This window comes from Zootermopsis nevadensis, unplaced genomic scaffold (assembly GCF_977971745.1).
Source record: "Zootermopsis nevadensis isolate Lab colony 2312 unplaced genomic scaffold, Znev_1.0 Znev_ptg000030l, whole genome shotgun sequence".
Classification (NCBI taxonomy): Eukaryota; Metazoa; Arthropoda; class Insecta; order Blattodea; family Termopsidae; genus Zootermopsis; species Zootermopsis nevadensis.
In genome coordinates, this window is record NW_028259162.1 from 8,976,682 (window position 1) to 8,991,585 (window position 14,904).

The following is a 14,904-nucleotide window of genomic DNA, read 5'->3' on the forward strand; positions in this document are numbered from 1 at the left end:
TGATACGTTGGGAGACTTTTAAACTGTCTGCTTGGTGATACTCGAAGCGGATAAAGAAATGCCAGGGGTGGAGGAAATGCCAGCAGGGATCTTATAAGTTAAATGTGTATCGGAAGTTCTCGAAATAACTTCGACAGTTTTATACTTGTGGCTGTCTAGCCGTACCACGGTACGCAGTGTTCAGGCGATCAGTAAACCCACAGGTCGGCAAAGTACCTCTTGCCTGCTTCATCGACATCCGAAAGGTACGACAAAACTGCGTCACTCACAGCCTGAAACCCCCAAACTCTGAACGAGGACAAGTCAAGAAATGTGTTCCAGTTTGCTGTAGGCCCTACACACACACAGTGTCCAACTGCGGTGAGATTTCAGAACGCCCAATCGTCTTTATGTTAATTTACTGCGGTTACAAGTCTTGTGCTGATACATAAAATCAATATTTCATATATTACACAGTATAGGTACATAAATAATTGTTCATTTAGCGTTTAACATAAAAAATTTGCTAGGAAGGGAGTTTTAAGAACGAAGCAAGCATTTCGTGAAGGATGCGACGTTTCCCACACAGGTTAGTTGATTGAATTGATTACAGTATTACACGAACGTTCTGAAGCAAATCTCGTAGAATACTTTAAATATAAAATTAATGACTTCATAAACTTCGATCTAGGAATCTTCTAACTTATGAAAATTGTTCAATACGAATCCGGAATTATTGTGGGCACTGCTTGCAGGAACAGCAAGCGGTCCGTAATTTGGGAGTTCCAAAACGCAAAGTAAAAAAAATCAATACGAAACTTATCTTAAATTAGACGAAAATGAGACATAAATTAATAAGAGGTAGTATCAGAACGGACATGCGATGCGGCCGGCAATGTTCCTGATTTCTTGACATACCTATAAAGTCTTTAATGTAGCCGTAAATACAAGGCATGTCCTACGCATGGTTTGCAACTGCTCTGAAATTTTAAAACGTCCTTTCTTCTTTACGTTAATTAACTGCAGGTACAAATCTGCATCTGAGACAGCCAAACAACAATACATAAATCAATACAAATGTAATACGCTTGGAAGTGCCAGAGGTAAATTTGGTAATCGGCTTCCTTAGAAGTTGGTAGTATTTCGTAGGATTGGCGGGCAAGTTGAAATAGCCAAGTATTTCAAATGTAGAAGATTGTCAGTTTGTAGATACTAATATGAAGAGTTTTATTCAATCTCAAGACAAGATAAATTAAAGTTGAACAGTAGGTTACTCAAAGTTAACGCTGTAACTTCATGACCACCTTCTGATGATGTGCCTTGTGGGTAATTAAACTTATATATTGTGTTGGGCAAGGCCGTGGTCTAGGCAACACGGAGTTTTCCTCCGGGGGCTTCCCCGGTTTCTCCGTGGCATCCCAACAATTACTCCATTCACACACAGAAGAAGGCATTGGCAAACCACTTCTGGATCATCTGCCAAGAACGTATATGAACAGGTCCCAGTCCGAGAAAAGGATGGAAGGATCCTGTTCATATGGACCTGTCGTCAGACAGAACACTAAAATAAATAAATAAAAATAAATAAATAATATATCAAATAAGGTGGGGTTTTTGGTGGGGTGAACGATCAATAGTCACGAGGTATGATGTCATTCTCCTTATGAGAGCGACCCCACACATGAGAGGCACAGTTATAAGTTATATGGGCGATATCAATGCCAGACCAAACATTAGCAACTACTACAACAAACAAACAAACACATGTGAGGGCGCTCTCTTATTACATCTGCTTAATATCAATATATGGAATAGGGACCTCTGTTACACAAATGACGACCGGCCTAAGCCATTCTTGCTGAGTTCCAGAGATGAGTCTGTATCAGCTGGAATTAGGACGAATGCTGCTGGAAGAACTGTGCTTAAGTAGGATAATATTACACGGGGCATTGGATAAACAAGCTAACAAGCGGTGAAGTTAGGAGGTGGAATGAGATGGCTTGTGATGGTGAGTTTTGCGTTGGACCTGATATGTCTTAGGGGCTCTTAACAGAATTTCTCAGATGCGTCTTCACACAGTTGATAACAGCAACAATAGCTTTTCTTTTATCTCTCTCTCAACAGCAGGTTTTGTTGTTCGTTCAGGAACAAAGAATTCTGCGGCAAAACCCCGACTGAGCGAGTGAAACCGAACACACTCCGCTTTGCATTAATGCTTGGCGGCAGCAGAAACGTAAACAATGCGGTAGCGAACAAATGCTATACGAGACCTGTTTTTTGCAACATTGTCACGCCGATCATTAATATCCGTGGTTACATTTTGTGGTCTATTAATAGTCGCAGGCGGGGATGCATCGAGCAGGAGTGCAGTCGGAGCAGTGACCCACTTCTCGACAATGGCTTCTTCGCGCCAAGAAGGATGCGAAGTGGACGGATCGCATCTTAGACTGAAGCTACGACACACGGCAAGCCCTGTGGACTCGCGGCAACGAGTCAGCAGTTCCAGCCAAATGTAGTATTGTTTCGGTGTAAAAGAATCAAACAGACCGGAAGTAGCACCTCGGAATCATGGACTCTAAAGCAGACCTCATGAATACGAACGCGTGGTATCGCCGAACCAAAACTTTCGGTATATCAAATGGCAGTTTTCGTTTCGCTCAACAGAACATAATGACCCTACCTGTCGAATTAAATACCGGAGTGCCATCAACATTCCGGAGAAAACACTGAACCAAATAAAGGTGTTGGAAGCAGCAGCCAAACAGCAGGTGTGGGCTCTCGGTCGTTCACATTTCAGCGAGAAAACTGTCGTGACCCACGAGTTGCTTACCGGAGCGTGGACAACTTAACACGTACCCGCAGTACGCGAATCCACGTCAACAACCGACAATACTGAAGGGGTTCAAATGCATCAATGCAGCCAAAATGAAAAAGTGTCCGATCTCTACAAGAGGCAAACTTATCAAGAAGTAATTAATGCCATCAAAATTAATTTTGGTTATAATTTGTAAGAAAAATTTCCAAACGATTTAAAATTTCTTAGATTCCTATAAGTTTTAGCGAAGGATTTTCATTCTGAGAATTCATTCTAATGAAGCAAGTAGAAAGATGAGAGTCCGTTGACAGCGCAGAAACAGAATTATCAAATGCTTTAGAAGCTGTTTACAAAATTAAATACGTGCATGAAATAATAACCTGCATTCGTGGGGCAATGAAACTACATCTTCTGTTAACTTTTCCAGACAGCAAATAGCTTTCCTTGTTCTCACTATACTGCTTCACTCCGACGCACGTTTGGCCAAACGTCGAATCCCGCCGGGATTTTGGCAGGTGATCAACGTCTAGTCTGAGAACGCGGCTCTCTATCTACTGTCACCCGAATACCTTCATTTTGCACAACAGGTACTGGGCATACTTGCAAAAATTACCGCATGGGTCAGCCTCACGAACAGTGAACATCCTGATCAGGGACAAGATTTCCATTCAGAATAGACAGGCCTGCCTTGAAACAGCTGGCAAAATGTTTCCTTTCCGCCTACAAAATATATCTGCCGCGGTCGTCGTCGTCTACCTCATGGCACACATGTTTCACAACAAGAATGCCCGAGTAATGGCTTTGCCGTGTCCAACTGGGCGTCGGGTATCGGCTACGTCAATCAAGTATACTTCCCTTCAGCGGATAATCTCATATCTAGATTTCTTAACAAAAATCAAGACCTAATTTCCGTAACATCATGTCAGCCAACCGTATTCGCCAATCTAATTCATGACTAGTTCGTATGGCAATGCATTGACAGCAGAAGAAATATCATCAGAACGAGGAAATGATTATGTACGGCGAACGGAAAATTAATCGGAGGAACGCAGCTTATTTCAAGGTACTATCGTGACATTCTCTTGGGAGGTAAAAACAATGGAACCCAAGAAAAATCTGTGTCCGGCCAAGACTCGAATCATGAAACTCTGGACACACACGAGTTCGTGCTGGGTCACCCGGTCTGTCATTGCTTGAGGACTGATCCATCTGAAGCATCTGTTCGGATAAGCGAAGCGTGCGTTTTAAATAATCGAATGGAATATTTTATCCCTAATCAACATTAAGAGAGAAACAGTAAAAACAGCACAATGGGGAACTTCGTGTTTTATACATCTCTAGTAGTAAAACCGAGATAAATATGGGAGGATGTTATTAAAATGCATTTCATGAAAACAGTCTGTGAGAATCTGAAATGATTCAAAATGGGGTCCAGTCATGGGCCTTTTTATTAGCAGTGTGTAATATTTGGATTCTACCAGGTTTCAAAACATTTATTTGGTTATGATATAAAAATATAATTTCGTTTCGTTTAATCGACGAACAATGAGAATCTGAAATAACTCCATAGCAAGTTCTTGTGTCATTAAATCTAAGGTAAATTTTATTTCAAATAGAAAATCCTACATTCCACCAACAGAATTCAGAAATGCCCAAGCTTGTCCATGAAATGTGCGACGGAATACAAATAAACAAAATAAATGTTCTACTGAAGGCATTGATGAAACGCACTGTAGGCCAATGCGAGTAACTAAATATAATGGATTTCCTTTATATACTTTAGTCAGAAAAAAACTGTAGCATGTCAGATTAACTTCTCGTACATTGAACTCCATTATTAACGAACGGATTAGAAATAAAGAATAGTATTTATTATGTTTCCGTCTTGAAAGTTAATATTCCTTGGAAAAGTTGAACTAAAATAATTAATGAGAAGAAGCTATAAAGATATTCACGTATTTCCGACCACAGTATAGTCTTCACCTGATATTATCGTTTTCAGGAAGTACAGCATTCACATTCGTTGGGGAACAGACGACTACATAAAGAAATCGCTTCCTAATCTTACACAGGAACTACAGTTGCTTCATAATGGCTCGAGCAGTTGCACCTTAATCTGAAGGTTTACTTAGTGTATTATTACAATAAAAACATTATCCATCGTCTAAATTTTAATTGGATACGACATTTCACAGTTTAGATTCTGTTTCCGTCCTCAGGTAAAACGTAATCACAGGAATATCGCAGAAAACATTTCGATGTGGTGTCAAAGATAAGTGGTTAATATGGTAGTCTGACATGATAAATACGTACAGCGTTAAAAAAAATTATGTGGTCCATCACAGCTGTGAAATACACCACAATCAACGGAAATGGTTCTAATATTTTCTGGATATTCCGCAGACGACTTCTACATGCAGGAAGACAACGGGAAAATACAATCACAAGTGGTAGTTACGAAAAGCAAATCGATATAACTTAGTATTCGCGAAGAATATAATTATTTTACAACTTTCAGAATATCGGCTCTCTTCCGGTCTGTGATTTGTAAAACGGAATTTTACGTCACTTCACCAACTGCGGCTTCTGGCCATCAAGTATTACGAAACACCACAATTCAGACACCGACAGCAAAAAATTTCAAGTGAGACGTCAGATTCTCACGGCGGCGAGTATGAAGATGGTTGCCTTCTGGGTCAAGTTAACTGACGTTTCAGAGGTGGTCATCACCCTAATGATGAAGGCAGCACGTCGGTCGATATCTACCTGACTACACGACGCAGGGGGTGGAAGTTATTATTTCCAAAGCATCACGCCTTGAATGCGTAGAAGAGACATGGAAGTAAAAGCCATTCGTTTAATGAATGCTATCGCCAATCACACACAATCGCACTGCCCACGAATTCGGTTAAAAGTTACTTGCATTTAGTTATGATTTCTTCTGAGTATTCTCCTAAAAAGTAGCATCCCTCATGAATTGGAAATTAAAAAATCCTAAAATTAGAAGACAACTACAAGTCGGGATATATCATTTTCGTCTTGACCAAACTACACACGCACTTAGAATTACATTTCGTCGACAGAAAATACCTTTACCACTATCAGACGCAAGACCTCTGATCAAGAGCACGCTTCGAAAAGCGACGAGCAGGGCCACGTGCGTAGTTTACATGCAGACAGTTAAAGGGTCTGCTGAAACACGAAGACATGCAACTCACCCGCGATGCTGAGGACTGTTGAAACGACTAGGACGAAGGTGGCGAGGGGTGGCGGCATTCTGCAGTGGGCGCCACCTGGGGATGCGGTGGCCCTCCGCGAGGTCCGGGCCTCCGCAGGGGCCGGGTAGCAGGCGGAGACGCCACCTACACCCGTTGGAAAATCCGACAAATGACGTCTTCGGCCTGAAAAAGTTAGATCAGATTTCACAAGTCTGCGTGCCACATGACCTAACAGCCAATAACCTAAAATTAAACCTAACAAATAACATAGTCAAATTTAGCCCTACGACAAATTCTCAATTTTGACAAGACAGAACAGGTGTACTCTATGTAGTAACTTGAAATTCCAAAAGATATTCTTCGCACAGCATCAACAATGACTTCTACAATATGATCCAAGGTCACTGTTGTAAATGTGACAAAAACGTGGCAGGCATGGACAGGTCCATAAAGTGTTCTTCTTTTACTAAAGCACAAAGAACACCTAATAAAAAGGTTTGGTTTTTCCTGCAGCTAATTAATTGTAATAACTAAGGTTTGTATAGGAAGTAAATTATAATTTAAATAAAAAAGACAGCTGCGACCAGCAAATATTCCATTTCATAAGATAAACTGCTTTTAATACTTCTGGTATGTAACATTACTACTTTGTCCTAAAATGCCAAGTTTCTTATAAACTTGATTCTGGCCGTACCAAAATTCTTTGTGACCATGTCAGAAGCAAGCAGAGGGAACGGCCCTCCTGCGTGTCTGGAAGGCATTACCCATCAAGGTCAAATCTACTAAAAACATAATGAATACAAATAAGAAGAGAAAAGATCGGTCATTATTTAAAATGGTCCGATTTTCACAACGGCAGCCAACTTTCATTTCCCAGTCCTCTTGCTTCCATAATCAGACTTTACAGACGCACCTGGCGATTTTTATGGCAGAGACTACAAAACACTGTTCCAGACACAACCTAACTCCATGGAGCAGAGTGTTTAAGAAGCTAATAATCACTCAGCTGCTCTATAAATTTCCGCCTTTTGTGAAGGTTCATAGCCGTGTGCACAAAAGCCCCACCACTGGATCTACCCAGAGTCCGGCAAGTCCAAAGTAGACTAGCTACATCCTGCATCCTTGAGATCTATTTCACCGATATCGCTCCAACTGGTTTCTCCCATTCAAGATATTGTTTAAAAACATTTCACATCTCATTCCCTCTCTTTGGTAAACACATTTTCCTCAGCGATCTAAACTCAAACACCTTCTATGTTCTCCCTCCAGAATGAGCGAACAAATTTCAAACCACTTTTAAAACATATGATAATATTACATTTTAGTATATTTTAACTTGTACGTTCTGTTATGAAAATCTGTTTTGTAGAATTATCAGCCCATCTGACAGCTGTCGCACAACTACGGCGACAGTACTCTCACTAGCTGGACCAAACAGAAATAACCTTTCAATCACATGATTGGATATAACATCAGTGCGTGCAGCAGAAGCTAGGGAGAAAGAAGACACATTCCTTCCAAATTACAGAACCCAGGTGCGTTCCGAAAGGCGGAACGGACCGCTCGAAAGCACGCAAGTCTTCGTTCGCCCTGCAGAAACCATCGACGGGGATAAACATTGAGGTAATCAATCCTTCCTAACGAAACAACACGAAAAGCTACTGTTTTCAATACCGGAAGGGGGGATAAGAGGGATTACCGATTCAAATCCCCCTAAACGAACGACATAAAATAGTATTTTTACAAAAATATAAGAAACGAAAGTTGTGATAATGAAAAGAACAATTAGGCACGGTAAATCAATAGGAATTCATTGGTGAACACGACAAAATTCAGCAGCTTTTCATGTTACGTTCTCCACACCACCCTCTACAGAAATAAAAATCTACACAGACTACGCACTAGAAGTTTAATATAAGATATACGCGGTTCATCGTCGCTGTAAGTCGGAAGTTACGAGCATAACATTAACAGCGCAGCCTCTTACCTCTAACCGCTGTGGCACGATCTGCAGGATACTTTCTTTATACGCGATTTCGTTATCCGCTGTTACATTTCAGTGTCATGAGAAACGTCAATATCCTATCCGCGGTCAAATTCCTCCGAAGCGCTGGTAACTATCTACAAGACCATACCGCGTTAAAAGCCAGAAGATCACAGTTCCAATACTAGACACCTCTACTCTGAAGAACGTTGCTCGTCCGCAACAGTCACGTTTACCCAAAGGTGAAGACATCGTGGTGGTACCTGTCATACAGGAGGCCGTGTTATTCTGCGGGAGAAGATACACATCCCAAAGCAGACAAATACGTGGTGTTAAAGATTAGTTGTTCTTCAACATTAATACAAACGACGCTACGTATCAGACGCCATTACGTAACAGGTGAATCCGTACCAAACTCGGCGGCCTTTCAACTTAAACTCATCGTCCTCTAATGGCTCGGTGTCAGACTAAGAGACATGTATTTCATAATTCAGGACCAATGTTAATTAGCCGGCTGATTGATACACGAAAGCCTTCAGACGTGATAATCAGAGTGACTGAATAATTTAGCGCCACGGCTCCGTCAGCTGTATTAAACCGGCCTCATGGACACGATTTATTACCTACATAATTAAATGCTCTTCGTCTATAGAAATTCTAAAGATGTTCTAGAATCCACCTACAAAGTGAACGAAATACACACACAACCTTGCCAATGTCTAAAACCGAGCAGCAAAATGCAGGCTATGGTATTCCCAGAAATGTATTAGAAGAGAAATTAAAGTAGATACATTTTAATTCCGCAGCAAATGACGCGGAGGTTGTCTGAATTTCTTCGAAATACCCCGACGAGAGGAGAAATACAGAACATAAATTACGTAAATATAACAATGAACGTTTTACATTATAGAGATCATTATATGTATGTCTGAGTTCTCTATCAGAATAGCAGTTAGTGACAGATGCGATGGGCGGGCTGCAAAATCGAACAGGATGTCGTGGCGAAGAGAAAAATTCTGTTCTGCCGGGTATCGAACCCCGGTCGTTGAACTTGTATCCAAGTCGCTATACTAACGAAAGTAGCTCGATTCCACCATAGGAAATAAATTAACTGCTAATTATACTTTGTTATGCAGGCCCATGTACCAAATCGAGTCGTTCTTCAAGTTATATGGCTCACACAAAACTTCAGATTACATGAAAGACAACTTTTAACCATGTAAGATTTGAGGTTTTCACAGCGGGGAGTATGAAGATTTCTGTCTTCTGGGTTGTTGCGCTGTGTAGTCTGGTCGATGTTAACCGACGTTTCAGAGGTCATACTGCCTCCGTCATCAGGGCGATGAGTATGAAGATTTCTGTCTTCTGGGTTGTTGCGCTGTGTAGTCTGGTCGATGTTTACCAACGTTTCAGAGGTCATACTGCCTCCGTCATCAGGGCGATGAATGCAGTATGACCTCTGAAACGTTGGTAAACATCGAACAGACTACACAGCGCAACAACCCAGAAGACAGAAATCTTCAACTTTTAACCAGTTGAGTAACTTTCTATTGCTAAAGAAATAAGATATGCTATGGATAACTCACTGGTTAGTTGAATGATAAACCTACATGGACACAAGAGCCCAACCAGAATTATGCACGAAGATGACAGAATCAGTTCCCTTTTATAGAGAAAATATAAAAAAAGAACACAATAAGATCTTACCGAAATTGCTATACGAAATCTAAGAATGAAAGTGAAGGGACCGATTTTTATCATAATTTCAATATAACGAACAAACTTCCGAAGCAAGGCAGTTCAATTATTCTTTTGTACTTGTGCACAATAACTATTCATTTGTTCTCTTCAGACAGCCAACATGCACGGACGGGAATAAATCGACATTCTCAAATCTTACTTGAAGATTACACGGAACACGGTTAAAACTAAAGTTCTTTAACTCGAGTCGATCTAAGCAATACACCAAGAACTGACTTTATATGTCACATTTAAAGAAAAGGAAGTATTTTACCAGCGGGATCCAAATAACGGGCTGGTTACTGCTGCCCGTTGTCGTTTGCATCTGCACCTGAATCTTTCCTCTATCACCAAAACAATCGAGTTTTAAAAACAGATTACGATTGGACTCCACCCCTAACAACTGGAATTATCACTCTTACGTTTCGCATATACAGGCCTATAAATTATATATTCAATTCCTAGACAAAATAATATATTTACCGACAGAAAGTGTTCAAGACCACGTGTCACAAAACAAAACACGACGCAAAATCGCACTGCGATTATGATCACCCACGCAATGATTCCTGCCAACTTGTCTGATTACTCCAGTACAACAGACACCAAGACTGAAACAGGAGGGCGGTAGTATCAAGGAAAAGTAAAGGGGCAGAGTTGTCAATCTCTAGTTCAGACCAATCACAAGCGCTTTCGATTCACATGGTATGTCTGGAAACAGTGAGCGATACGTTTCTCACCCATGTGGGGTGATATGGATTGGATTCATCTGGCTCGGGACAGAGACCAGTGGCGGGCTCTTGTGAACACGGTAGTGAACCTTCGGGTTTCATAAAATGCTTGCAGATTTGGGGTAATTGGCAAGGTTGAACCGGTGTTTGGAAGAGGTGGAACGAGTCGCGGTACGAAAATGGTCAGTGATGAGTAAGCATGCCTGTCAGGTCGTCACTCACTCATTTATTCGCATAAAACAGTCAACTTGCCGCGTTAGACGAGTAATCCACTGCCCCACTTCAAGCCTAGCCCTCCCACGCCCTGTATACAGCAAACCAGGAATGTGGTCAGAACTCACTGCGATTCCGGCCACGTTCTGTGGCCTGCAGACTTCGGCATTCGTGCTTCTATTACTATTACTACCAGTTTATCTCCTTCCTTTTCTGAATATTTCTTCTTGCTCCTGTCAGAACAGGTCTGCTGGGATCTTGTAAGTGAAGGACGAATGTTGAATCAAGTTACATTTTGTTTAACTGCAACCTCAAGGATAAAACACTATAAAATCTGTTGAACTAAAATGTTACATAAGAGTAGAGCGAAAATAAGCATTTATAAACACAATTACACTTCCTGTTAGTCAAACATGCTAAATTTCACAGCATAAAGTGAGAGAACCTGTCTTATGCCGTAACGAACCAACAAAGCAGAAAACTATACTTACATGCTGTACGCAGACCTATCTTGGCAAGATACACTTTGAACACTGCGGAATTTTGTAGTCAAGTAAATGTGTGTGTATATATATATATATATATATATATATATATATATATATATATATATATGTCCGAATATCATTCCAGAGCAACCGTACCCACGAATGTTCAAGATATCAACATATATTCTTGCTGGGTTCGGAACCAGTGGTACACGTCTCATGTGCTTACGTAACTAATGTACTTTGTGTTTACTAGGCCCGAGATTGGATGATGAGTCGAATATTTCTTAGACTTTTGAAGAAATTTCTCAGTACAAAAAATTTTAAAACACATTCTTGGGTCGCATTCAAATGCGCATGCCAACAACAGATACAGAAAAGTCAGCACACTTTAGAGAAAACAACTAAAAGTTATTACATTATTATAAACATCATCGCCACCATTATCATGATCATGAGGTGACAGTCTACTTGACGACACCATCCAGTTACAAGCCATACTACAGGTAAAACCCATTGCTGTGCTCAACACCAAGCCGTCATCAGCTCCACCGACTCCACACATACCTCAGAATTAGGAGGCGAGTGGTCAGTTTCACGCTTCGGATTCCTTTACCCTCAGAAAAAAGAGCCCAGGCTAACAAAAAGGTAGGCCTTCAGTACCTGTGACCTTCAGAGTCGTTCTGGCTACAACAGCTGTGGATCGAAAACATCCCATGACCCCTCGCGGGAATCAAAACCGCTCATCCACTGGTCTGTACGTCGCACTAGGATTTAAACCCCAGTTCGGTGCCCGAGTTTCAAGTGAGACAGGTTAAACACGTGGTCGTCTTGAAGAGGTTTCTCTAACTCGAGACATAGTGACAGCGGCCTTGGCAACCGGTCTCGCCATAACAAGAGTTTAATTATTTCAGCACATCAAAGCGCAATCACGAGCAGATGGGCGATGGGCCCGCTGCCTAGACTTCCTGTCAGCCATGTCTGTCTGTCTGTCTGTCTAACCACAGGAGCCAGAAATAATTACGTCGCAGGTTGGCGGACATGACCGGAGATCTAACAAGTGCACAGAAGCGATGGGGTCTGAGGAGAGTTCGTTTCTGGGAACTGGAAACGATGGGGCAGTAAGTGATAGTACTTCCTTACAATATGAATCCGGCGTGAGATTTGTGGTTTCTTGGCGTCGTGCAGACTCGCAAGCAGAAGTAAACGTTTCGAATAAGCATTCTGTCTCCATCTTCGTGGCTGAAGTGGTGATACTGGGAAGTGGAATGAATTCTTCCACTTCATAGCACCACACTGAAGATCGAGAGATAGTATGTTTCCAAGAAACCTTGGGCAAATCCGACATCATCATTACTGTGGCGTTCGCCTGGTAGAAATAATGGGTGCAAGGCAAAAGCTCAAATCATCTTGTTACTAGGGCGATATTCTGACAGCGAATCCACCACCAAATTCACAGTTAACTTGAATACGATTTAAAATGTGTCATGGCCCGAAGTGTTGAAACTCGGCGCTTGCACCAAGAATGTATAATGGGTCAAAGTTAAACTTATTGTCTTAATAAAATCTTCTAGGGCATTCATCAGCAGCAGCGTCAAATGATTGCACGAATGGTCTTTTCATGTAACCATTTGACACGGCTCTTCGCCCGAGAAGATTTTATTGAGTTCAGTCGTCGCGAAAGCTTCTAGATACTGTTTTCTTCCATGCAAGTAAATAATATTAGGCCAATGTCCGGTTACTCGGTTATAATAATTTTCATTCGCCTCATAACAGAACAATACATTTCATGTCACTGCTATCGTAAAAGAGAGCGATGTAGTAGCATTATTTTCTCATCACTACCATTAACCCCGCTTTCCTAAGATTCTACATTATCTTCCATTTAGGCCTTCTGTTTGAATGATTAACTCGCTACTTATCAGGGAATAGTTTGTTAGTTAACCCTAACTCCGGTTATACAATTTCGGATACAAGTGGATTGTGGGTAAGTGAAGAGAGAGTAAAATACTTGCTATCTGCCCGCCGGTGTGCCCTCGACACCGTTCGCTGATCTCCGAATGAACGTGGGCCAACAGTCTCACATTTAAGAAACCTTGAAACCGTTCCAACGCCACAGTGTTGCCCCTGCCGGGTCCCTCGCCACCTTCACACGTCATTAACAGTTTGTGACCCGGCCCGTCGCAGAGGCAAATGGCGTCGCTCGCTTAAAGACGATTCGATCTTCTGGCACTGATTGATAGTGCTAAGTAAATTCCCGTCTGGGACGATACAAATCGATCCTCTCAAATGTTAGGAAAGGGTACGAATATAAGAGGTACAGTACTAATAACAAAACATAAACCTAATTTTACGCCAGTTAGAGTAAATATAGAGTCGTAAGTTATTTAATGATACTGTACCAAATGTAAGGCTGAATTTAAGTTATAAGTATGTCAAAACGGATCCAGGAGAAATAAGCTGTGGACTGGATTAGGCTGGATAAGATCAGGAGCGTGTTTAATGGCAAGCTTTTGAGATTATGGTGAATGGAACATCCACTGGAAGAAACTTCATATTTACTTTAAAATAATCTACAAACTGCTCCAAAGATATTGGGTGGAGTGAGAGACACATGTAGGCCTACGCCACTAACCGTCATGTGATGTCACTGCTTTATCGAAACCAGCGTAAAATAGCAAGAAACCTTACTGCTGCATGTCTACGAGTCTAGGAGTCTGAATAGGCTGTGTGTGACATAAAGACGGGTTGTAAATAGAACAGCCCCTATAGAACCGCAACACGGACAACAATTCATGGTGTGGGAAGAAGAGGTACTGTGTCAGGGAAAGAACGCACAAACGCAAAATGTGGCTTTCGTTCCAAGCATCATCATAATCAGTATTAATCTTGTTCTTTTTGTTTCCTTGTGCTAATGCAAATTTTTGTGGTCGTATGATGAAACGTATTTTAGCTAGACTTAATATCCCAACACTTTATTCCAGGCGGCGGTATACAAGACAACTTTTTCCTTACATTAATGTATTTTAAAGCAAAATTAATTTTTCTTCCATCTTCTACTCTGACATTAGGGACTGCTCTACATTTATAGTTTACTGGGATACTGGGGAAGACCCATTCTTCAAGTGCCTGAGCACTGCGGGTCCCAACTTTTCGTTGGCTCGATCTATAGACATTCGGTAGGACTCCTTGGACAAGGGATCGACCCGTCGCAAGGCCTCTACCTGTACACAGGACAGCACAACACAGAAAAACCATGCCTTGAGTGGGATTCGAACCCACGATCTCATCGACCGTGCGGCACAAGGCCCACGCCTCAGACCGCGCGGCCACTGCGGAGCCCAATATCGTCTTAGGACGTTAAAAAAGCCTCTGTATCGAATCTGGGATGTATGGGCAGACAACACTAAAGACATTCCTGAATTTCTTGAGCCCTTAAAAGTCTAATCTGGGAGTATTTTGTAAGACACGTCACTAGCGCTTAATGTTGTGTAATTCCTTAATGGATCATATGACCTTCAGACGTACGAAATCCCGACTGGTGAAAAAATGTCGTAAAACAATTCCACAAGCATGTTAGCTAGATGGGTTCTTGCTACCAATGCTATTTTGAAGGGCATTGGCATTTTTAATAAGGGTTATTTCGCTAGCGGACATTTTATAACAACGGAAAATAAAGATATGAGAAGTCCGTGAAGATATAACAGCACTACAATGCCAACAGCGCATTTAATTT

At 41.5% G+C, this 14,904-nt stretch overlaps 1 protein-coding gene across 2 annotated transcripts in view; it reads right to left on the minus strand.

Annotated features, from left to right (window-relative positions):
- The window catches only part of LOC110838049 (uncharacterized), a 184,341-nt gene that overhangs the window by 68,198 nt on the left and 101,239 nt on the right, over positions 1–14,904 (minus strand). For both annotated transcript variants that reach the window (XM_022080840.2, XM_022080839.2), the window contains one exon: positions 6,013–6,195. In XM_022080840.2, coding sequence (XP_021936532.1) covers positions 6,013–6,195 — 183 coding nt within the window. The remainder of the gene's footprint in view (positions 1–6,012; positions 6,196–14,904) is intronic.